Source organism: Phaseolus vulgaris, unplaced genomic scaffold, assembly GCF_000499845.2.
Source record: "Phaseolus vulgaris cultivar G19833 unplaced genomic scaffold, P. vulgaris v2.0 scaffold_73, whole genome shotgun sequence".
In the NCBI taxonomy this organism is placed as follows: Eukaryota; Viridiplantae; Streptophyta; class Magnoliopsida; order Fabales; family Fabaceae; genus Phaseolus; species Phaseolus vulgaris.
In genome coordinates this window covers 50,771-76,445 of record NW_027174123.1, presented here as the reverse complement: position 1 = coordinate 76,445, position 25,675 = coordinate 50,771, and the positions used below count along the sequence as shown (strand labels likewise).

General features: G+C 38.0%; 1 protein-coding gene across 2 annotated transcripts; it reads right to left on the bottom strand.

Annotated features, from left to right (window-relative positions):
• Positions 1 to 233: 233 nt before the first annotated feature.
• LOC137817467 (uncharacterized) lies at positions 234 to 17,524 on the bottom strand. Of its 2 annotated transcripts, none has more exons than XM_068620757.1 (16): positions 17,186 to 17,524; positions 15,102 to 15,146; positions 14,754 to 14,794; positions 14,562 to 14,643; positions 11,121 to 11,165; positions 10,685 to 10,741; positions 4,889 to 4,948; positions 4,673 to 4,800; positions 3,977 to 4,244; positions 3,819 to 3,885; positions 3,081 to 3,151; positions 2,921 to 3,010; positions 2,184 to 2,292; positions 1,696 to 1,787; positions 1,034 to 1,139; positions 234 to 571 (listed from the first exon to the last, which is right to left on the bottom strand). In XM_068620757.1, the coding sequence occupies exons 1-16, from the start codon at positions 17,309 to 17,311 to the stop codon at positions 459 to 461; spliced, it is 1,500 nt and encodes a 499-aa protein (XP_068476858.1). In that variant the 5' UTR covers positions 17,312 to 17,524; the 3' UTR covers positions 234 to 458. The 2 variants fall into 2 exon arrangements, with proteins under 2 accessions (XP_068476858.1, XP_068476859.1); XM_068620758.1 differs by having other exon boundaries at positions 15,102 to 15,283; positions 17,186 to 17,421.
• Positions 17,525 to 25,675: the final 8,151 nt, after the last annotated feature.

The window sequence follows — 25,675 nt, the reverse complement described above, 5'->3', positions numbered from 1 at the left end:
TTGAGAATACTCGTTGATAATTAATTTACTGTTTTTCCTTATCTTCCTTTTCTTATTACTAACCATGAATATTTTCAATATCCTACCAATCCTTAATCGAAATACTTTGTTGATACTAATATTCACATTCACTGATAACAACCTTTGATAATTATCGCCGCTGTGCTAAAAAGGGGAAAGAAGAAAAAAATTGCTCTAAGAAATAAAATCAGATGGCCACAAAACCAGAAAAATAAAAATAAAAAGCAATTAACTTACTAACTCACGAAGTTACATTTTTCAGACAACTATTCTAACGGATGATACAAGTTAATGGGCTTACATTAAAATATATCAATAAGCCAATGAAATGAGGCTCAAGACAACAGACTTTTCCATTCTCTCGATGATATCAAACTATCACAAAAATACTTCCATTTGTTTTGGTTGGGATGTGAGGAGAGGAAATTACATGATCTTCACTCAGTTTTAGAAGTATTGGTTGGTGCATCACCAACTTCGGCAGAAGAGGTGTCCATATCATTCAGACCTAATTCTTCATTTTGTTCCCATGACCTCTCGTAGTCCTCAACTGGAGAAATACCAATTGCAAAACAGAAAACCACAAAACATGAATATATTTACATGAAAAACTATGCACCATATTTAAACACAGCATTAAACAATCAGAATCATATTTACACATACAGCACATTAGACCGATTCATCACAAATCCAATTATGCAGGCTACTCAGGGCACACTGTAAAGCAAAAGGTTGAAACACGAGTCCCAACAAGGGGAAATGTCTGAAATAAACCTACTTCTGTTTGTTTGTTTATTTACATGATGGTCTATACTGGACTCGGGATCCCCAGCAACTCCGATAGTTGAATCGAATAAGATATTTTAAGGAACAAAAAATTGATGTTTCAACTTTCCATATGTATAGAAAAAGAATTGGCATCATGGAAATGGAATTCAGAATTTCAACTCAGAAAATGTGAACTTTATCTGCTCAAAGTATAGCTTGATGTCTGAGTTGGAAATCTTACAAGCTAATTGATTGTCCTCTTTCAGATCATCAGTTGCAGGTGCTACAAAAGAATTGGCTAATGCATCATCAAGAATTAGAGTCCAAGGTTCTTCCAAGCTAAGAAGCTGCATACAATGAAAGAATGCAGATAAAAAAAGTGGGATCCAAGACCTTGAACCAATAAGTTTAAATAGGTTAAGTCAAATCAAAGCCTTCAAATTCAAAGACACAAAGACCGATGCAGTCTATTAGTTGCTGGTATTAAAGAGGCATAATGTAGCCCAAAAGTAGCATGGAATATGACCACAGGTCTTTGTTGCTCAAAGTGACCCTTCTTGTTACAATGCATTTGGTTAAAATTCCGTGAACCCTATTCTCTTTGTCGTCCATTTCTTTTTTACTAAATTTTTCAAAGTGAGGTGTCGAAAGAGGTACAAAACGGGACAACATATCCTCCTAAAAGAGAACAAGAAATAAAGACAAGATTATTTTAGAAATACAAAAGAATATACAATGCCTGAAGTTATGTATTGCTCCTCTTCCCTCTTTTCCCAGTCAGCCACAAAACATTGTGTAAAGAATAAATATAAAAAATTGCAATAATAACCTGATAAATAGAATTATATAGTAAACATATATGGAGAAATTTAAACCAACTCTCATAAAATAGTCACGTATTACCTTGTTTAGCCTTGCTTTAAAGTCTATCCACTTGCTTCTACTATTTTCATCAAGACTGTCTCCAAAAGTAAAGCCATGGACCCTCTCAAGGCCTGTACATACAAATCACATAAAATTATATTCTACATTGATACATTCTAGCAAAAATAAATAGATTATATTAAAAATTAAATCACACCACGGGATCAGGAACATCATAAACATGACAAAAGAGAACAGTTTAAACTCCACCCATCCAAAACAGATACAAATTTGGCATTTAGAAGACTTTTAAAACATATTTGAGATAGATTATTTGGAATGAAAGAAATAAATAATGATGCTCAAGTGGTTGAAAATTGAAAGATCTATTGAAAAAAAAATGTTTTCATCATTTTGTTACAATTGAAGCTGAACAAAGTGTATGGGTACTACGATGTCCTTTCCTTCCTCCTGTCTCATTAGGATGCTGCCTATATAGTTTGTGTGACTGATAGAAGGATACTTACTTTCACTAATTCTTGTAATTAAACCTTCAACAGTTGTAACTATTCCTCCAAGGGTTCCGCTTGCCAGCTCCAAGTCAACTTCCGGAACTTTTACACTTGCAGTATCAGACTAATCAAACCAAACTACTCAGTCAATAGATATAAAATGTATAGATCTCAGATTGCATAAAATAATGTTTAAATGGTCAGGCCTATATGGGTACCATCAGGACATATTTCACAGGTTAACTTAGCAAGACTGTGTGTGTATCATTACAACTTTTGATATATCATTGAAAACAGTACATGTTGGTGTTAACGTTTCTAGGTTATCTCTTGATGAAAAAATCATTTCAGGCTTCTAAAAACCCCAAAATGCGAATTTGATTCCTTAAAATGCTATAGCTTCATGCAAGGGAGATGTCAAAATAAATTGCAAAACTTTAAAGTGGCACTGAAAGAGTACTCATGATTAGTTTTTATCCTTAGTTACTTTACACTTTCTGCAAAACAGGTTTGGAAGCTTACATTTTTCCCTACATTTGAGTAGCTCAATAACCAAAGTCCAAACTACCTTCTTTTCTAATGAGATTTCTTTTACTGATCCCAATTTGTAGTAATTACATACTAGAAACAAGAAAAAATATATGCTCTCTAAATGCAAGGATAAACTACAAGATCCATGATTCATCACTAAACATATACAAATTAAGAAACTGATGGGTTGAAATTAGTTAAGATCACAAAGAATTACAGACCTTTATTACATCACGGCTCAGGTCATTGACATTTTTCACAGAAAGAGTAATTATTTTTCCTTTTTCAGGAATTCGTCCACCAGGTTTCAACTGCAAGATGGAAAATTAATGTTTATTCCAGCCCTAAAAAGACAGAGCTACACTCAAGAAATCAGCATACCTCAGAGTTGCGGTAGCCACAAGCATCACATGTGGATGCCATAATAATTACTTCTTGGAAGTAAGGAATATCTGTCCATTGTTAAGATCAACAGCTTGTGGAAGAAATGCCGGAAATTGCTAAGCAATAATATAGAATATAAAATTGGCACATGGCATATTTTGAAGAGTATGACCGTTATCAAGCAAGCAAATAAATATTATCTAGTTTTTACCCTATCAGCAATCAGAATACATGCAACACTGTAGACAGATGTTTCATTTGAAATTAATGTTGTGTAGCTAGCATAAATCCATAGTCAAGTTTCTGAAATTTGAAAGTAGATCATGTTCAGGATTTTTAATAGAACACATGGTTATCCAAAAACTATTCAGCACCAAGTAGATGACACTAAGCTTCAAGTTTCAACTGAAATACATGAAACATAGAATCACAACGGAAGTTGAAATAAAGAAAAACTATCCCCTATTTTATGTAATTTCACTTTTTGCAGATCAAAAAGGTGCTAAAGCTCCAAATTTCAACTGAAATACAAACATGGAATAAAAAAAAATAAGCCCCAATAGTTTATATAATTTTATTTTACCCCACAAAGCTATGTACTCTTGCATACACAATATAAATCTTCTTTAACCTAATAAATTTTACATCGAGCTTAAAATGACAGAATCCTTCTAAAGAAATGTAACATAATCAAACAATATCCCAAGGGAAGTATGAAAAGTGCTAAGAGGATACTGGTGACAAACATTCGAGTCTCACAACTAGCAGCACAGGCACCACAAGTAGAAGGGAAAGTCATCACCTGTCAAAAAAAGGCAGCAACTTGACATTGAATAAACAAACACATAAGGCCAAAGCTCAGTACACAGAACTATATAGTTCAGCAATTGTACCTCTTCTGGTGCAGTATATCGAAACAAGGCTTCAGCAATTTCTGCACTGTTACTCTGTGCAATGGCACGATGGCCAGCTGTTGCCCCTACTGATCCATGTGGTTCTCTCCTCACTTGATCAGTAGTCACAGCTTCTCCGCCTCCCGGGGCATCAACATGAGTTCCTTCAGCCTGTGCAGAATCAACAAGGTATCCCAATGATGCTTGCTGCTCAGGAGTTCTCTCATAAAACTTGATCGTCAACGATGGATCAGATGATGGTGCAAACCTATTCAATGTGTTCTGCATTTACTTAAAATAGTACTAGCTAAAACATTGGACTAATATTACCAAGTACCAAATGAAGGTACAAGTTTGCCTCACCAACAAATACATGTTTGTCTTGACCAATTTAAAATAAGTTAAAAGGTACAATATGGTGTGATTCATAAAAGAATGTATCCAATCCAAAGTCAAGCACAAGCACAATGTGACTAAATTTTAGCCCATACAGAGATCAACACTTTACATACTAAACCACACTCCACTCTTGAGCAACAAATCCAGGAGGTTGCTAATTCATATGCTATCACTGAATACCTTTTGTCATTTACTTGTGTGTGAGGATACCTTAGCCTCTATTGTTATAATCTCTTCTCTAATAAAAATACTTTTACTCATTTAAAAAAAATACTTCTACAAGGTATAATCTCTTACGGGTTTTCAATAAAGCTGTTTCCGACAGGATCATCAAGAATAAATGTGATGCATGATTCTCCTGTTGCACAGGCTCGCAGTTTCACCAAGAACTGATCAATTGCTCCAGCTGTCTCCGGAGCCACTTTCTAGAGGGTAGAAAGCATAACATTAATTAAGTTATTTAAAGAAGAATGCATGCATCAAATAAAAATATAGCGCAGAAACAAATAGTACTTTGCGTTCCTCTTGAAGGGCTTGAAGTTCATCAGTTGCTCTCATAAGTATCCCTTCCACCTATAATTACACAACAAAAGATATTGTTGAATCATTTGATTACAAATTTTCAACTGTTCAATGTTCATGAATTTTCACAAAAGAAAGTTAAGAGTTCTCTGATGCCCACGATTTACATTCCTTGTTGTTAGTAGGATATTAAATGTACTAGTAGAAGCTTCATGTTAGTAGGATATTAATGTACTACTAGAAGTTGTTAGAAGTTGTAGAAGATTCTAGATATCTCTTTGTAATAATTACTCTAGGGTTAAAGTTTTCTATATATAAAGGTTGATGTCTTGTTTCAATTAATATAATTGAATAAAAATCTTCTTTCATTCATATTATTTCATTTAAGTTAGTATTAGAGCTCACAATGTTGGGGCCTATTTCTACGACCTTTCACTGTCACTGAAGTTTTTTGTGTTAATGTTTCATTATACTTACAAGGGAGACTAAGAAATTCTTACTATTTATCTTATCACGGCAACTCTACTAAGTAATGATGATCTTCCTTCATCCTCTTCAATTGACAATGGAATGCCTGCATTACATGCTGAAATTGAACGTTTAAAATCTCTCATGGAGTCTATCAGTAAGCCACCTTGTGGTACTTGCTTCGTAACCATGACTGGTAAGAACTCTAATTCCTCTTTTGATGTTTCTTAAAATTTATGCAAGGACTCTTGAGTTCTAGACTTTGGTGCGACAGACCATATGACACCTCACTCATCTCTTTTAATGTCATGTGTTTCTTTTCCTGGTAATTACATTACTCTTGCCAATGGGACTCGTATCCCAATAGTTGGACATGGTAATATTTATCTTATGTTTCTAACTATCCGACTCTTCTTCAATATTATCCAATGGGGCATATCCCCCGTCTTCCCCTTCAGAGAAACTCTAGTCAAAGTTAAGTAATTATTCAAACTCAAAATCAAAGCTATCATGCAATTCATTCCCAACCCCGATTTGAATCTTCCCTTTGCCCCTCCTTGTTGGGGATGGAGTTGCAGCTAGACCTTTCTTAGAAGCATGAGAAGATCCAATGACAATACCACAACCACTTGATGGTTGCTTTCTTTTACTGGTTACTTGTCTTGTGTAAATTATTAGTTCTCCAACATCTAAAGCTTCATAAGCAGTTGCCTAATTTAGAGTGGAATCATCATCAAAAACCAACTCATTTCCCCCCTCTTCATTATCATTATCATCATCATCATCTACTTGCCCCACTAACCACTCATCAATGTTATCGATATTGAATAACGGATCATATCGGAGACCCCATAAATCCTTTATAAAGTTATAACAGAAACCATAACGGGTTATGGCGGAAGGTGTTGTGGCGGAGATAAAAAAATGTATTGTGGATTGCAATAAGTATAATGTTTTAAATGGGTCAAAAATGGGCCCAAAAAAAACTAATTTTAGGTAGGTTTTGAACTCTTAATTAGGTTTAACAACTCATGTAGCCGCAACACATTCAAATTTTATTTGAATAATTAAGGTTTTATTAGTTAACCGTTGGAATGGGCCAAAGGCCCAAACTTAATTTAAGTAGGTTTTGAACTCTTAATTAGGTTAAATAACTGATGCAGCTGCAGCACATTCAAATTTTATTTTAATAATGAGGATTTTAGGGTTTTATTAGTTAAAAGTTGGAATGGGCCAAAGGCCCAAACTTATTAGGGTTTTTTCAAAATTAGGTTTAGGTGTTTTATCTTCTTCATGCGTCGAAGGTCCCTTCTTCATTTTTTGCTATCGTCGCAGCGTGCGCTGCCGCTGTTACTTTCGTGGTCGTTGTCACAGTGTTTTTCTCTGCCTTTTACGATATTTCCGTTTTTCGTTAGCTTTCTGAGATGCCAAAAGCGACCTCCAAGGGAAAACCGCATCACCACCGCCTTGTTGTGGCGGTGGTCGGAAAATCCGCCACCGTCTTCCGCCATGGCGCCGCCATAACCGAAAAGTGATAACAATGACACTCATTGCACTCATCCATGCCATTGAATACAATAGGGTCTATTTTATCTCTAATATTGTATCTTTGAGCAAGTTGTTGGTTACGTAAACCAAATCATGCAACGTTTTGTACAGCCTATTCCTTTTTTTCAATGAATCTACAAGTATAATGTGAATTAATTTATTTCTACATTCTACAAAATAATAATGAAATGAGTCATGTTATGAGAAATAATTATTACTTCCTCAAATAAACTCCAATTGCGCTCACATTCCGATGAACTACATATCAAACTTAAAATCGTAATTGCTAGCTTTTATAAGTTGGGAGCTACGTGCCCATAATTCTTCCACCATTGAGCTATAAAAGTAAAAAAACTTAGAATGTAACCATTATATGATATAATTTACATCTTAACCCAATTTAGATAGCGTTTAATTGTCTCACCTGGGGTTGTGGTCTTCCTTGATTCTTTGGCAGAGAACACTTCAACTTTTATAAAGAGGCAAGTCAAATAAATTTTTTTGTGCACATCTTTACTTGGCACCAACCTCTTAATGCAAGCATACAATCCATTTGTATCTTCCAAATCATATTCCATTTTTGGGTTAGGACAATAGAACTTTGGATTCAAAAAGTGACCAATTGCATGCAAGGGGCAACGAAATTGGCATGTCCATCTATTATCAATGATTGTAAATACATCCTTGTATTTACTTTCGTGGTTATTGAATGACTTCATTATTGTTTCCTTGACTTTCTCCATTGCTTCATATTTATAACGCATAGTTGCTTTTCTCTCTCTATCAATCAAACAAAGTACATGAAGAAGAGGAGTCATGACTTTGGCAGTAAATATAACATGATTCCGAAATGAAGGCATAAGAACAATTTGTGTAGGTTCTTTACCCTTAGCTTCCTTAGACAGCTTGTTCTTGCTCCATTCATTTCAAGTGAAAATCTTTCTCAAATTTCCCTTCTTTTGATACAACTTTTGTAATGATAAATAAGAGGTAGAAAACCTTGTAATTGCATGTCTTACCAATTCCCTCTTATTTGTAAATTATCTCAATAAACTCAAGGAACTACAAAGGAATTTTTCCAATGTCTTCAAGCATCAAATCTATACAATAGGCAGCACAAGGAGTCCAATAAAGATTATGTCTTTTTTCTTCCAATAATTTACCAACCAAGACATAATTAATACCATTATCTATGATAACTTCAACCACATTTTCTTCTAAAAATCTCCTCCAAAAGGGCATCAAGCATCTCGGAGAGTTTTTCTCCTGTCTTCACAAATTTAGAATCATCAATCGACTTGGCAAACATTGTCCCTACAAGAGAGCTCACCAAAAAGTTAATCAAACATCGTTGCTTCCAATCAATCCATGCATCTGACATGATAGAACAACCATGCTTAGTCCAGTGCAATTTATGATCTTTCAACAATTCTTCAGTGTACTCAATTTCCTTATTGAGGAGTGGAACTCTAATCTCATGGTAGGTAGGAGCTGGCAAATTAGGTCCATAAGCACCTATAGCAGCAATCATATCTTGAAAACTCTTCAATCTTACAAGATTAAATGACAAGCTTGCTTGATACCAAAATTGAGCAATATATTTATGCCTTTAAGAAGATGATGAACATGAGAAACAAATCTTGAAAAGAAAAGATTGCTACTCAGTTTGAAATGAAGGATCTAGGAAATTAAAGTACTTCCTTGGGATAGAAGTAGCTTACTCAATGTTGTTAAAATCATGATCTAGATCGTAAGATTGTACGATCTTGCAATTTTTTAGAAGAAATCGTGTCGGATCGCACGGTGGATCACTACCTAAATGGATCGGAGCGATCTAACGAGTCGGTAGCCGGATCAAAGAATCAAGGAGTCACGGCTCAGCCTATTGAAAAAAAAACTCTGAAAATGATGTCCGAGAATAACCCTAATATCAAACTCGCACCTCCGTTACCGCGCCTCTCTGCCACTCACCCCTCCATCACGCGCTCCTCCGTTGTTCACCTCTCCGTTGTCGCACCTCTTCGTCGTTGCGCCTCTCCCTCTCCCCACTGCCTTTTATATAGGCATGTTTTGTTCCTTCTTTATTTTCCCTTTCTTCTACTCCCTTGCCTTGTTAAAGGCACCATTGTTTACTAATATAAACACAAACCTAATGTGGAAGCAAGGCACAACAGTTTACTAATATAAAGACCTAACGTAGACAGATTATTTGTATTAAATATTTATTAATTTATTAATTATTTTATGCATTAATCTTGCGAATTATACTATATATGTCTAATTATTTTATATATTCAATATTATTTTTCATATTCACATTATTTTTCATATACCACTAACCCTTTATGGGTCGAGTTACAAAATTTTATCTCTTTTCCGATCCTCTTTCTATCCTCGAGTTTAACAACATTGAGCTTACTCGAAGAAAGGGATCTTTGTCTCCCAAAGAAAGTATGCTCTTAATCTTCTAAAATAAACAAGTAAGATTGATTGCAAGACCACTAGAGTTCCTATAGAACAAAGCCGTAAATTATAAATGATGAAGGCAGAACTACTGTGAATAAAGGTCAATATTAAAGACTTGTGGGGAAGCTCATTTACTTAGGTCACACTAGACCTGACATAGCCTATGTTGTAAGTGTAGTTAGTCAGTTTATGCCTAATCCAAGTGAGAGACATTTACAAGTTGTGAATAGAATCCCTCAATATTTGAAGACAATCCAGGAAGGGGATTATTGTTCAAAAGGAATGGAAAATTAAGAATGGAAGTGTATACTAATGTAAATTTTGAAGGGTGTCACAAATAGGAAATCCACCTTAGGATATTGCATGTTTTTTGCTAGAAATTTGGTGAGTAGAAGTAAGAAACAAAATGTTGTTGCAAGGTCTACTGTAGAGGCTAAATTCTGAGTTATGGCACAAGGGGAATGTGAATTATTATGGTTGAGAATTATTCTAAAAGATCTTAAAGTGGCATGTGAAGAGTATATGATTCTTTATTGTGATAATAAGTCAGCTATTAGCATTGCTCACAATCCAATTCAGCATGATAGGACCAAACATATAGAGATAGATCGACACTTTCTTAAAGAGAAACTAGATAGTGGCCTTATCATTACATCTTATGTGCCATCTTGTTAGCATACTTGTTTACAAAAGGTCTTCCCACTTAACAATTTCATGATCTCACATGCAAACTGGGAATGATAGATATCCATTCGCCAGCTTAAGGGGGAGTGTTGTTAGTAGGATATAAATGTACTACTAGAAGTTGTTAGAAGCTATAGAAGATTCTAGAGATCTCTTTGTAATAATTACTTTAGGGTTATAGTTCTCTATATATAGAAGTTGATGTACTGTTTCAATTAATTTAATTGAATAAAAATCTTCCTGGCTACTAAATAAAGGGTGCATATAGAAATTGCCAAACCTATGATATGATCAAGAGTCGAACCAAAAGCTTAAAAAATCTACACTAAATCAAACAAAAAAAAAAGACAAAAAGGATAGCAATCTCTTCTTTTTAATTCAACAATTGTTTCGACCAAACAGAAAGGACACTGACATGTTTACTCACTAGATGATTATACACATGCGGAGTAAATTTAGCCATCTTAAATAGAAATACAATGTTGAGACTCGAGATTTTCACTGACAAATGAAATAATGGGTAACCCCCTGCCCTACCCAGAAAAAAAAATTGAACAAGCAAACTTGTCATTGCCAGGAATGGGAAACAACAAAGTAAATTGAAATATGTATTAGAAGTACCGTTGACAAACTACCACGTTGAGCCTCTGGTGGAATCTCAAAATCCAGTTCAGGTATCTGCACAATCATATACATATAAGGTTGCCTTTTGAATAAATTTATTACAAAGCAGACTATAAATTTTGAATAATAGAACCAGATTAGTCATTAAAATTTATAAGCAACATCTTAAATTACTTCTTTCATAAAAATATCTATCTTTCTAACTATCTATGTAAACAAATAGACATACAGATAAATAGGTATGTAGGTATGTAGGTATGTAGGTAGATAATATCAGCTCAACTAAGACTATGTGGCTTAGCCCTAGACTTCAAAGAGACAAGAACCAAGGTGTTAATGAACTAAAGAATTTTGAAGATTACAATCTAAATAGGAAATAGGGTACACAGGTTTATATAAATATGAAGAAAATAAACAAAACAAATTTGAGTACCTTAATGGTAGCAGATTCTGATTTAACCACTTGACGATTTAGCATCTACATTCATTAAACTTGTTAGACACTTGTATAAACAAATCATCATAACGGCAAACCACAAAGACAAGTTTACAAATCAAAATAAGATAATCCCAAATAATCATACATTCACCATAACAAGTATTAGAGATAATATTTTATTTCTTAATTATTTGATGTAGTTTAAACTTATTTAGTAGAAATGTATTATTGACAACCCGAGATGCTTTACTTTTGTAGTTGACTGTATTGTTTTATTGCCAAGTTTTTGTTTTAACAATTGTTTTATTATGGAGTTCAAATGTATAATTACTATGTTATTTATTGTTAATATTTTTTATGGTAAGTAAACTCTTACAAGTTTGAGTCAAGTTTACAAAAGCCTTCACAAGTTTCTATGAACTCTCAAGTTTTACAATCTTGATTGCATGCATTTTGCTTCAAATAGTTTTATATCATTACATGATAGATGTCCTTTACAATGCTAAACTCAATATTCTACCTAGGATAAGGAGATTAAAAACTCGTAAATTGGGGATCTTAACTTGGATGGTAAGATCCTATGGTTTTACATAAAATGCAAAACTATACATATATAGTGCATATGCATAAGAATATCATAAACAAAGAAAATAACCTCCAAAATCACTACATTAAAACAAAATTAGATTTAAAAGTTATAACTATAGTAAGTCAGGTATCCAAATAGTATAATCAGAAATGTGAGAAAGAAATTCTTAATTCTATTTGTTTATTAGTTGACTAGAAAATTATGTTGTTGAACTATCTTAGTATTTAGGTTTAGGATTTAACCTAACCACACAATTTTCCAAGTTTTATGCGGGATTTATACTTACCCACTCACCTACCATAATGAAGGTGCACGTGGCTGCAAATTATGGTGGGCAAGGATTGTCCTTAATTATATGCATTTGAACCAACACCCCCTATGCCAAGGACTATAAGTCTGGAATTGGTCAATGTAGGTGACCCAACAATTGATTTAGGATTGCCTTTGTTACCATCATAGAGTTTGAGCATAGGGTCAAGCTCAATCCCACAAAATTAACTTCTATGGTAAGGATTACTAAACTGAAAATGTTGCTACAGCCAAAGGAAGGTGCAATAATAAAAGTTATAGGTGGCAATACTCTAAGGCAACAATGGAATGACAAAGAAAAGGTTGAACAGTCCAAGATGGAGAAGATCACGAATGGATTGGGAAGGGCTTCATAAATAAGAAGAAAGGGATTTTCCAGGGTGTGTTCAACTCATAGCATAGTATGATCCTACATGGTAAATATTGACTTCAACAACAATGGTCTTCTAGCTAAACATGGATGCAAAAGTATGAAAAACCATCCTTCAAACTAGGTCATTGTTAGGTTCCTAGACAGAAAAACCAGAATTCCCTCCCAAACACAGCAAGAAGAAAGAAAACTCTGTTTTATTACAATGCAGAACAGAACACCCAAAAGGGTTACAAAGGAGAATAGCTCCTTTCACACAGGTTTAATCCTCCTTTCACACAGGTTTAATCCTGTCAACTTCTTACAACAATTCAGATATCCCCTCCCCCACAGCAGGTTGGTCTTTATTTAAAGACCCCCTCACCACAACTAACTAACCCAACAACTAACTAACCCGCTTAACCCTTATTTTCAAATTTCCTTCTATGATACACCCTCCAAGTGCTGTCTTTATTTTCCTGCCTAACATTACTCATTTCTGACAAAACAACCTTGTCCTCAAGGTTGAAATCAGGTCACTGCTCCTTGATGTTCTTTTTTCCAAATCTTCCTCAATCTGTCCCCACCCAGAATGATTCACCTCTGTAGGGTCTCCCTCATCTTCTGCAAAAATGATAACCCTCAAATTCTTTTCAGGGCAGCGATGTCCGGGACCGTACGCCCCTCCACAATGGAAACATCTTCCCTCTTCCCTTCTTCTCACATATTCGGGATAGGGAAGGGTCCTGGACCCCCTGTTTCTGGATCCTTCTCCTGGCCGAAACTCTCTATTGGAAGAAGAAGACTCATTCCTTGCTGTGCTAGTCAAACTAGACGAGACTGGCCCACTATTCCCCTTATGCAAATTTGTGTGGCATGTTATCCCGGTGCTTCCTTGATAATGCAGAAAAGACGCATTATTCCTATGCCCAAAACTGCTAATTTTTTCTTCCCTGAAGGACTCCTCAACATCCAGCGCAATCTCCATGGCTTTCATCAATTCTTTGGGGTCATGCGGTCTGATTTGATTACGAATCTTGGACTGTAATCCAGCAAAAAAATACCCCAGCAGCTGTTCCTCCCCTGTCTGTGGTGCTTGTGACACTAACATCTCAAAATCTTGAATGTATTCATCAATTCTTCCATTCTGTTTGATCTTCGCCAGCTTCTCAAAAACAGAACTTCTCTCCTTTCCCCCAAACCTCCTATTCAGCGCCATGGAAAACTCTTCCCAAGAAGGATTCTTGGAGTTCTTTCTCCAAAAACTGAACCAAGGACTGGCGCTTCCCTCCATACTGATGAAGGCCAGTTTTAATCTTTCCCCTGCTATCACATTCTGCACCTCAAAGAATTTTTCAGCTCTGGCCAGCCAACCCATTGGGTCCTCGCCCTCAAACCCCGGTAACTCCACTCTCCTACCCCACGACTTCATCTCTCCTTCCTTCATCTTTTCCCATTGGCTATCCTGCCTTGATGGTTCCTCCACTCTTTCCTCACCATTCACCGAACTCTCTCCCCCTTCCGACCTTCTATCTCCTTTCTTGAGATCCCGCAACATTTCTTTGATTTCTTTTAACTCCAGCATGCCTTCTTTCAACCCCAGAATTTCTGCTTTTATTTCAGAATTCCATTTCAATTGTTCGCTGGTAAATTTCTCTACTGCTGCCATCCTCTGTTCCATCTTTTCTTCCTCACTCTCTGTTTTTTCAGATCCGGCAGGTCGGACCAACTGTTAGGTTCCTAGACAGAAAAACCAGAATTCCCTCCCAAACACAGCAAGAAGAAAGAAAACTCTGTTTTATTACAATGCAGAACAGAACACCCAAAAGGGTTACAAAGGAGAATAGCTCCTTTCACACAGGTTTAATCCTGTCAACTTCTTACAACAATTCAGATATCCCCTCCCCCACAGCAGGTTGGTCTTTATTTAAAGACCCCCTCACCACAACTAACTAACCCGCTTAACCTTTATTTTTAAATTTCCTTATATGATACACCCTCCAAGTGCTGTCTTTATTTTCCTGCCTAACAGTCAGTCACTAGTGTCAAGAACCTCAGCATGGATGTTAACTGAATGGGAAGAAGATAGCTAATAGAGGCATTGGAGTACCTAGGCGCCATATATGTTTTCTTATGTTATATAAAATAATCATTTGGGGATGGGGAATTGAAATTTGAACAAACCAACCTTTTGCTCGCCTGATGGAATCTTCAAAGTGTAACAACAACCACGTGGTTGAATTTCACCAGCAAACTGTACTTCATTGTTCCTAACAGATAAAATCAATAATTATAAAAGAAAGAAAAATTAAGAGGAAGATCAAAGGAACTAATTATGTTCAACGCACACGGAGAGGGCATAAACTAAAGGGCCGTTTACCTCTCACCACAATGTGGACATTCAAAAGCTGATAACAAAATCTGCAGGAAATGTAAATGTGACAATGAGTTATATTTCAGAAAACTAATGGACAGACAAAACAAAAGAAACAGCAGATAAAAATAATATGTATTACGATCCATTATGTAATTTGCGAATCAATAATGCTAATTCATTTAATTGAAATATGTAACAAATAACATCAGGGAGAAAAGTGAATGAGGCCTAAACATAAGGAAAGACAGAAATAAAGATGAAATTTAACTACATATATGATATATCCCAATACCTACTAACAGTAACCACTTGCCAATCACAAGAGCAAATGGAGCAATAGACAAGACATACCTTTCTGAAGTGGGGAATTAAAGTCAATAAAAATCTTGTAATCCCCTGACAAACATGACAGAAATTCAAGTCAGATGATAAAATTTAAATATTTTGGATGAAGATACAATATTAAGACTTAGGGTGAATTTGACTCATTTGTTGAGCGATAAATAATTGTTTCCTTGATTTTTAACATGGCCCTGGATAGAACAACACAAAAGACGAAACACACAAAAAATGTAAATATTCATTACTCAATTACTCGGGTAATAATGTTGCTTGTAAATAAATTAGTACCATGACATTATTGCTCCTTTATCCTAACTATTCGATTAGTACTCTAACAAAAAAATAAATTATTATTTCTTCAAAAAAAAAAGTTGAACTAAACGCAGGCAACTTCTACTTCCATGCACAAGACCACCCAAAGTCAGATATACCCTTCAACTAGATCTCATTAATACCGATAAAGAATAACCATCAACGCCTGCTCACCTCCAAAATGCTTGTGCAGCGCATCAACCCTGGTGCTAAGTGCTAACTATTCTACATGTGCAGTGCACCAACCTAATACAAAGACAATAAGTGCTACCAATTCAACATGTGCAGTGCATTGGCCATATACAATAAACAAACAAAAAAATTTGATTGTGCCCTGTACAAACCTAATGTAAAAGTGCAGTGCATCAACCTGATGAATAGACAAAAACAAAATTTTTGCTTGTGCCAACTGCAAACCAATTCTGCAGATGGAGTTGTCGACCCGATACAATAGACAAAACAAAAAAGTTTTGCCTGCACTAATACGAACCAATACTACATGTGTAGTGCATCAAACCGATGCAATAGACAAAACCAAAAAGTTTTGTTTGTGCCGAATGTAAACCTATTCTACATGTGCAGTGCATTGATCCAACAGAATAGAGAAAGCAAAATGTTTAGGTAGTGAGTGCTAACGTATTCTAGGAGTGCAGTGCATCATCTAATTGTAACAGACAACAGTTTTGTTAGTGCCAAGTGCTAGCCTATTCCACTTGTGCAGTGTACCGACCCTGATACAATAGACAAAACAAAAAGATTTCCTTGTGACTTGGTTGCTTGGGCAAAGTGCTAACTATTCGTTTTGTCCAATCCTTCAATATGAACAAAACGTATCCTTAGTTCCCAACTCATACACGCAAACAATTTAATTAAGAGCTTAATTAAGTTCCCATTACATGAAACTTAACATCATAAATTTGATTATTATAATAAACTAGAAAATGGCTTATATTGATAAATTTCTCCTAAAAACTTATGCAAAACAAATAGTACTATTACAAGTCACATTCACAAACTTGAGCGAAATAAAAACTATATGACCTGAGTTCAAGGAGTTGTGAGTTCAAGGAGTTGTGAGTTCAAGGAGTTGTGAGTTCAAAGAGTTGTGAGTTCAAAGAGTTGTGAGTTCAAAGCGGTGTTCACTACCACCCCCACAATCCCCAAACCCCAACTAAACGCATTGATGGATAAAGTAAACACACCACCGGCTCATAAATTAAACGCATCGAAGCAGGAGGAGGCAAAAACAAGGTGCGTTGTTTAGAACATGACAAAGTTCACCAACTAATTCAGAGAGAAGGGAAAAGGGCAAAAAAATGGTGTATTGAATACAAATTAAACGCAGTGAAGCGGGGAAAGAAAAAAAAAACAAGGTGCATTGTTTAAACTTCGCCAACGTTCACCGATTAAATACGAGGGAAGAGAAAAAAAAAGTAAAAGAAATCGAGCATTGTTCATAGACTATTAAAAGCAATGACGCAGAGAAGAAGAAAAAACACATGAGCATGGCATAAACATCTAACGTTCACCCGATAAATTACGAGGGACGGAAAAAAAGGAGTAAAAGTAATCGAGTATTGAATACAACTTGAACGCATTGATGCAGCGGAAGAAGAAAACAAAGCGCTAACTTCGCAACGTCCACCGAAAGAAGAAAAAAATAGTAAAAGAATGGAGAATTGAATCCCTAAATTAACCACGCCAAAGGTGCGCGAAAAAGTAGAAAGTGAATTCATTGAAAAGCCAAAGGAAAAGGTGGCGGAGAATGGGGAGAAGCTTACGTTTTCACCACATCGCATGCAAAGACTTTCGAGGCTGTAGAGAGGAGCATCACCGTCATCGGCTGAAACGGCCTCCACTACCGATCCTACATCCACGATTTGGTCGCTTTTCGCATTCCCTTCCATTACTCAATTCAACAAGTTTTACTGTGAGAACCTTCAATTTCAACCAGAGTGACTACAGTTCCTGAACCGATGCAAAAGAAGTAGAATGCTGATTTCTATTAGCCTGTTTTGTGTTGGGGAAGACGCTGGAAGAAACTAGGGTACACGTCATCGGGTAAAGTTATTCTGGTCGGGTCATTGTATGGGTCCATTGCCCAAGTACTTGTTGGATTCAAAAAATCGAATTTACGCGGTTGACATTTAAACTGTTGGATGAGTTTTATTCAATCTAATGTGTTTAAAATAAATTGCATTTTACCTTGCAGGTTACTACGATGAATGTTTAATTTTATTTAATAAAAAAAAAACAAGTTATGTTTTAGCATTAGTTTTTGTACTGGGCCGACCGAAAGCAATGTGGCCGATCGAAAGAATGCAATGTGTACTGGGCCGACCGAAAGCAATGTATACCGGGCCGGGCCGACCGAAAGCAATGTATACCGGGCCGAGAGATTGGACCGAAAGCAATGCGAAAACTAAGCTGATAGCTCAACCCGAAAGTAAACTAAATAAGGGAAGAAATAAAATAGAATGGAATATATTATTAAGCAAAAGCCCATGAAGCTGGGCCCAGTTGGGCCCAAATATGCGGGTGTATGTAGTAAAGGCCTGATACAAAGAGAAAACGTCCAAATAACTACTGGGCCCAATAAAAGAGTAGTATAAATACAGGGTCATCCTGAGAGGTGAGGTAAGTGGAATTCACTCTGGTATCTTGTAAAACTGAATCTAACTTTGGCATCGGAGCACCTTTCAGGTACGCACACCCGTCCGTGAGAGGAAACCGAGACTAAAACCGAAAGATTAACGAGTGAGCTAGAAGTGGACAGGGAAGTCTCCATCAGGCAATCTAATAAGACGTGAAGGGTAAGGGGAACCGAAAGATCATACCGAGAAGGGAGTCCGGAAGCGAAGGCCGAGAGGTCAACGTGTGGAGGGCGAAGAAAGTTTGTTTCTAGGTCCTTGTAAGAACATTTTGGCGCCCACCGTGGGGCCGAGAAACAAGATGAGCGAAAGAGGAGAACATTCTCAACTTTAACTTGTTCACTTCTGCTTCCAATTGAGAAATGCCTTCAGCATCGATTTTCTTCGCAGCCGTGAGTTTAGCAATGTCTCCCTTCAATTCTTGATTCTCCGTGTTAAGCGCCAAAGTTTGGGCCGAGAGCTTGACATTTTCATTCTTCAACTTTTCTTTCTCAGCTTCTTGTCGGTTATTAACCGAAGAAAGTTTATCAATTTGAGAATTTAGTAATGTGATTTTCTCATTTGATTCGGCTGCTTCCCTTTTCAATTTCTCAAATTCAGCAGAAGTAACATGGCTCTTTGTTTTCTCCTTTATCGCTTCACTAATCAATTCAAACATCGAATCAGCTAGAGAAGGAACAGAAACCACTTTGAACATATCCCGAGCAGAGGAATCAAGATTGCAGTCAACAAAGTCTGAAAAACGTGTGGACGATGTGAATATTCTTTCAAAAAGCGATTGAGAAGAGCTCCCGGAACCATGACGATGTTTCTTAGAGGAGTGTGACCTTCTATTACTCTTGTCCCGTTTCCTACTCTTCTTAGAAGGTCCTATTCCGGCGTCCGCGGCTACTTCACCCTCTAAGTGAGGGATAGGCTCAACAACTTCATTTTCTGTTCCTGGAGCTTCATTCTCAAGACGAGGAGTTGAACTTCCAGCCTGATTAAACAGCTTAGAAAAATAAGCACGATCCTTCGGTTTCATGGCCGCCATTAAACCTGGACATCACCAACAGATTCAGCAAAGTTAAAATTCTATTGTTACTCAAAGAGAAAATCCGAAAGAATCACATACCCGTGAAATCCTCTTGGGGTTTACGAGAAACATATAGCCGAAGCAGAGCACGAGTTGGAATCTTATGGGAGAAGTGACCTAGAACCACAATACCATGTTTCTCTTCGGTAGTCATCGAATGGTAAGAACTAGAGTTGAATCGCACAGGGGCACGGGTCCAATAAAAAGGGAATTTTGGAATATCACCATCAAAGAAGTACTTTCTCCCGGTTTCCTCAATTAAAATTTTAAAGAAACCTCCTTTGAAATTTTTATACGAAGAAGTAAATGGAGACAGAAAACACACTTTTCTCTTACTGATCAGGGACAACCAACTAGGCTTCTTACCGGGCCGAGAGCTATAGTAATATAAAAAGGTTTTCGGACTCGGAATTAAAGAAAGGTATTTACACAAAATACTGAAAGCTTACATATAAGCCCAACCGTTGGGATGAAGTTGGGTAGGAGCAATATTAAGAAAACGCAGGACACCCATCTGAAATTCACTTAACGGAAACCGAATATGGAGATCAGTAAAGAGACATTCATAAAAATAAAAAAATTCGTGTTCGTCGCCTTCACGGCCATGGCAAACATTATCAATGGCACAAGTTCGCCGAAAAGAAATGATTTCCTCAGTGGCATCAGGAGAATACACATAAATTTTAGAAAGGAAGTTACGAAGGGTTGAGCTAAATTGGTACCGAGAGAAATATTCCCGAACTTTTGGATTAACCCATTCGTACCCGAGTCGAAGGCTTAATTTTTGTTCGGCCATTTCTTCTCTTTCCTCGGCCTCAACATCTACGCCATCCTTGCTTGACGAATTCAGACACGAAACCGTTTCAGGTGACAAAGCAGGATCGGCATTCTTATTGGTCTCAATCACTCTCCCAGTAGATTCATTACTCGTGCTCGAAAATTCCGTAAACTCAAAGAAACGGAAACAGAACTTGATGAAGACATTATACCTTCCGCGAATATTTGCTTCAGCTTTAATATATAATGCAGGGAGAAACTGTGACATAAGGTGAATAGAAGTGAAGATTTATAGTGGTAGAAGAATGGTGAAAACTGAAGAGTCATGGCATAGTGACCATCAGATTTACTTACATCCGATGGTTGAAACTTCTAGCTTGTCCTGTCAAGCGGTCCCATCAGCAAGAAGCGCGTAAAACGAAACAGTCTTTTCGTAATTAATACACCATTCAAGTTTTTCTCTTTTTCTTTCAAAATTGATTTTCCCCCCAAAAATACAAGAGGTAGCATTTTATCTTCTAAAAGCATTTCGTCGTCTACACCTCCTTATGCCTGGGGGGCTTAGTGTACTGGGCCGACCGAAAGTAATGTGGCCGACCGAAAGAATGCAATGTGTACAGGGCCGACCGAAAGCAATGTATACCGGGCCGAGAGATTGGACCGAAAGCAATGCGAAAACTAAGCTGATAGCTCAACCCGAAAGTAAACTAAATGAGGGAGGAAATAAAATAGAATGGAATATATTATTAAGCAAAAGCCCATGAAGCTGGGCCCAGTTGGGCCCAAATATGCGGGTGTATGTAGTAAAGGCCTGATACAAAGAGAAAACGTCCAAATAACTACTGGGCCCAATAAAAGAGTAGTATAAATACAGGGTCATCCTGAGAGGTGAGGTAAGTGGAATTCACTCTGGTATCTTGTAAAACTGAATCTAACTTTGGCATCGGAGCACCTTTCAGGTACGCACACCCGTCCGTGAGAGGAAACCGAGACTAAAAACCGAAAGATTAACGAGTGAGCTAGAAGTGGACAGGGAAGTCTCCATCAGGCAATCTAATAAGACGTGAAGGGTAAGGGGAACCGAAAGATCATACCGAGAAGGGAGTCCGGAAGCGAAGGCCGAGAGGTCAACGTGTGGAGGGCGAAGAAAGTTTGTTTCTAGGTCCTTGTAAGAACAGTTTTAATTGTTTTAGGTGAAAAAATATTTAATTTTGTTAAAAGTATTTAATAAAAAAAAATTATTAAGAAGGTAAATAAGTTAGATTGGACAAATTCATCGACTGCATGTACTTAGCAGCTCTCTTTCTCAGCTCGTCCAGGCTGTCGGCCGGCTGCATGCACAGGTTGTCGGCAAAGGGCCCCGGACGCAGGGCCGTCAGCATGTGCTGGGGTTTCTGTTTTGTTTTTAAAAAAGTTACGTTGTTAGAAAGACCGGATGGGTTGTTACAAAGACTGGATTAGGTTGGATAAATAAAAATACAGAAACGTTGTGATAGATTTTTTTTTAAGTTGTCGATGAATTTGTCCAATCTAACTTATTTACCTTCTTAATAATTTTTTTTTATTAAATACTATTAACAAAATTAAATATTTTTTCACCTAAAACAATTAAAACTAATGCTAAAACATAACTTGTTTTTTTTTTATTAAATAAAATTAAACATTCATCGTAGTAACCTGCAAGGTAAAATGCAATTTATTTTAAACACATTAGATTGAATAAAACTCATCCAACAGTTTAAATGTCAACCGCGTAAATTCGATTTTTTGAATCCAACAAGTACTTGGGCAATGGACCCATACAATGACCCGACCAGAATAACTTTACCCGATGACGTGTACCCTAGTTTCTTCCAGCGTCTTCCCCAACACAAAACAGGCTAATAGAAATCAGCATTCTACTTCTTTTGCATCGGTTCAGGAACTGTAGTCACTCTGGTTGAAATTGAAGGTTCTCACAGTAAAACTTGTTGAATTGAGTAATGGAAGGGAATGCGAAAAGCGACCAAATCATGGATGTAGGATCGGTAGTGGAGGCCGTTTCAGCCGATGACGGTGATGCTCCTCTCTACAGCCTCGAAAGTCTTTGCATGCGATGTGGTGAAAACGTAAGCTTCTCCCCATTCTCCGCCACCTTTTCCTTTTCCTTTGGCTTTTCAATGAATTCACTTTCTACTTTTTCGCGCACCTTTGGCGTGGTTAATTCAGGGATTCAATTCTCCATTCTTTTACTATTTTATTCTTCTTTCGGTGGACGTTGCGAAGTTAGCGCTTTGTTTTCTTCTTCCGCTGCATCAATGCGTTCAACTTGTATTCAATACTCGATTACTTTTACTCCTTCTTTTCCGTCCCTCGTAATTTATCGGGTGAACGTTAGATGTTTATGCCATGCTCATGTGTTTTTCTTCTTCTCTGCGTCATTGCTTTTAATAGTCTATGAACAATGCTCGATTTCTTTTACTTTTTTTTTCTCTTCCCTCGTATTTAATCGGTGAACGTTGGCGAAGTTTAAACAATGCACCTTGTTTTTTTTTTCTTTCCCCGCTTCACTGCGTTTAATTTGTATTCAATACACCATTTTTTTGCCCTTTTCCCTTCTCTCTGAATTAGTTGGTGAACTTTGTCATGTTCTAAACAACGCACCTTGTTTTTGCCTCCTCCTGCTTCGATGCGTTTAATTTATGAGCCGGTGGTGTGTTTACTTTATCCATCAATGCGTTTAGTTGGGGTTTGGGGATTGTGGGGGTGGTAGTGAACACCGCTTTGAACTCACAACTCTTTGAACTCACAACTCCTTGAACTCACAACTCCTTGAACTCACAACTCCTTGAACTCAGGTCATATAGTTTTTATTTCGCTCAAGTTTGTGAATGTGACTTGTAATAGTACTATTTGTTTTGCATAAGTTTTTAGGAGAAATTTATCAATATAAGCCATTTTCTAGTTTATTATAATAATCAAATTTATGATGTTAAGTTTCATGTAATGGGAACTTAATTAAGCTCTTAATTAAATTGTTTGCGTGTATGAGTTGGGAACTAAGGATACGTTTTGTTCATATTGAAGGATTGGACAAAACGAATAGTTAGCACTTTGCCCAAGCAACCAAGTCACAAGGAAATCTTTTTGTTTTGTCTATTGTATCAGGGTCGGTACACTGCACAAGTGGAATAGGCTAGCACTTGGCACTAACAAAACTGTTGTCTGTTACAATTAGATGATGCACTGCACTCCTAGAATACGTTAGCACTCACTACCTAAACATTTTGCTTTCTCTATTGTGTTGGATCAATGCATTGCACATGTAGAATAGGTTTACAGTCGGCACAAACAAAACGTTTTGGTTTTGTCTATTGCATCGGTTTGATGCACTACACATGTAGTATTGGTTCGTATTAGTGCAGGCAAAACTTTTTTGTTTTGTCTATTGTATCAGGTCGACAGACTCCATCTGCAGAATTGGTTTGCAGTTGGCACAAGCAAAAATTTTGTTTTTGTCTATTCATCAGGTTGATGCACTGCACTTTTACATTAGGTTTGTACAGGGCACAATCAAATTTTTTTGTTTGTTTATTGTATATGGCCAATGCACTGCACATGTTGAAGTGGTAGCACTTATTGTCTTTGTATTAGGTCGGTGCACTGCACATGTAGAATAGTTAGCACTTAGCACCAGGGTTGATGCGCTGCACAAGCATTTTGGAGGTGAGCAGGCGTTGATGGTTATTCTTTATCGGTATTAATGAGATCTAGTTGAAGGGTATATCTGACTTTGGGTGGTCTTGTGCATGGAAGTAGAAGTTGCCTGCGTTTAGTTCAACTTTTTTTTTGAAGAAATAATAATTTATTTTTTGTTAGAGTACTAATCGAATAGTTAGGATAAAGGAGCAATGATCCGATCGGTCATCGGTGTTCGATAACGTTAGCAGAAGACGACCGCGTGGACCAATTGCAGGGTGACACGTGGTCAAGGTGACAGATAGATCAGGTGGCGTAGGAACCACGAAGGTGATCGGTGGTCAGTACCAAGTGACCACCGACAGATCAAGTGGAGAAACGCGAGAAGCAATAGAGCACCGATCAGTCATCGGGTGCATTGTCATCGGGGTCTCGTGTTACACGCAGTTAAACTGGGACCAAGGTTCCCAGCGAGAGCGTTACGCATGAACCCCGCATGAGTATACCTCAGGGAATCGTGCACGAGGATGGCCTGAGGGAGCCAGTACACCGATCAGTGATCGGTTACTCCCTCAACCCATTACATGCATGACGCCACGAAAGGAAAGCCGCTTACGCGGGGAGCAGTGTTTGGTGAGTGTGCCTAGACCAGCCACACCTGGCACTCTCCTGCGAGCGCGCGAGTTATCCAGATAGAAGAAGGGTCTGAGTCATTCCGCAAGGGAATAACTTAGATCCGCAAAGAGAAGCACCAGAGCCCTGCAAATGGTGACGCGTGTGTGGTTAGATGTGAGTAGCATGCCTCCACGTATCATCATTTGAGAATGGCGCGGCCCAGACGAAAGTGTATTCTGCACGCTAAAGGGAACAGTCTCGCGCAGCCTAGCACAGCCAGCGCAGACTCCCGCAGGCGGGCACAGACACCCAAGTCTCACTAACTCTGAGGGTAGGTGGTGATAGGAAAGCACAACAGGGTTCTGACACACGCCAAAGGCGCAGCAGAGCCCTGTTGATCACGTCACCAAAGAGAAAGATAAAAGGGAGTGAGGGTGAGACAAAAAAGGGACTTTTGGTTTTTCCGAGGGACACAGAGTCTGAAAGAGAGGAGGTTACGCATAGAGACAGAGAGCATCTTTTCTCAAGAGAGTTATCACGCTCTCCAGTTGCTTTCTTTTGGTGGTTCTGTGGACTAACTTGAGCGTCGGAGCACAAACGGCCGCTAGAGGCGCCGTCTGTGTGTTTTGCAGGTCACGTTCGGAGCTTGCAGAGGAGGTTCTGAAGGTGCTCGCGTAGAGAACACAGCTGCACAGACGGATCAGGAGCGCAGCGAGGCCATTCCATCACGCTCGAGTTGCCGGCAGTATCATTTGGCGCCCACCGTGGGGCCGTGTGAATCGTGGTCCCATATACACCACAGTTTGAAGCTTGCCAGAGTTAGTAGGGGGTCGCGCTTTGGCAAGTAGGATACTCCGTGCAGGTTACTACTGCCCAAGGCTGAAGGAAGACTGCGTAAGGTTTGCTCAGCGTTGCAGACAGTGCCAACTTCACGCGGACTGGCATAAGGCGCCCCCCGAGGAGTTGAGATCCATCCGTAGCCCGTGGCCATTCCACACATGGGGGATTGACATCCTGGGACCCTTTCCCTTGGCGATAAGGCAGATGAAGTTCCTCATAGTGGCCATCGAGTACTTCACCAAGTGGGTGGAGGCAGAACCAATTGCTCACATCACCGCACAGAAAGTCCAACACTTCGTCTGGAAAAACATCGTCTGTCGCTTCGGAGTACCCAAGAGGTTAGTCTCCGACAATGGCACCCAGTTCACGAGTCATCAGCTAAGGAAGAGGTGCGAGGAGTTAAAAATACAGCAAGTTTTCGCCTCAGTAGAACACCCGCAGACAAATGGGCAGGTAGAGTCAGCCAACCGAGTACTGCTCAGGGGGCTGAAGCGAAGGTTAGACAAGGCTAAAGGGAGCTGGGCTGAGGAGGTTCCCAGAATCGTATGGTCTTACCATACCACCCCACAGTCCAGCACCCACGAGACGCCCTTCAGCCTCGTTTACGGGACAGATGCCATGATCCCTGTGGAAAT

Bases quoted from the DNA above. Each gene is read 5' to 3' on its own strand.
- LOC137817467 (XM_068620757.1), bottom strand. From the start codon at position 17,311: ATGGAAGGGAATGCGAAAAGCGACCAAATCGTGGATGTAGGATCGGTA. The intron at 14,644-14,753 runs GTAAACGGCCCT...TTTATCTGTTAG, and splicing joins TGTCCACATTGTGGTGAGAG to GAACAATGAAGTACAGTTTG. The intron at 10,742-11,120 runs GTACTCAAATTT...ATGATTGTGCAG, and splicing joins CAGAATCTGCTACCATTAAG to ATACCTGAACTGGATTTTGA.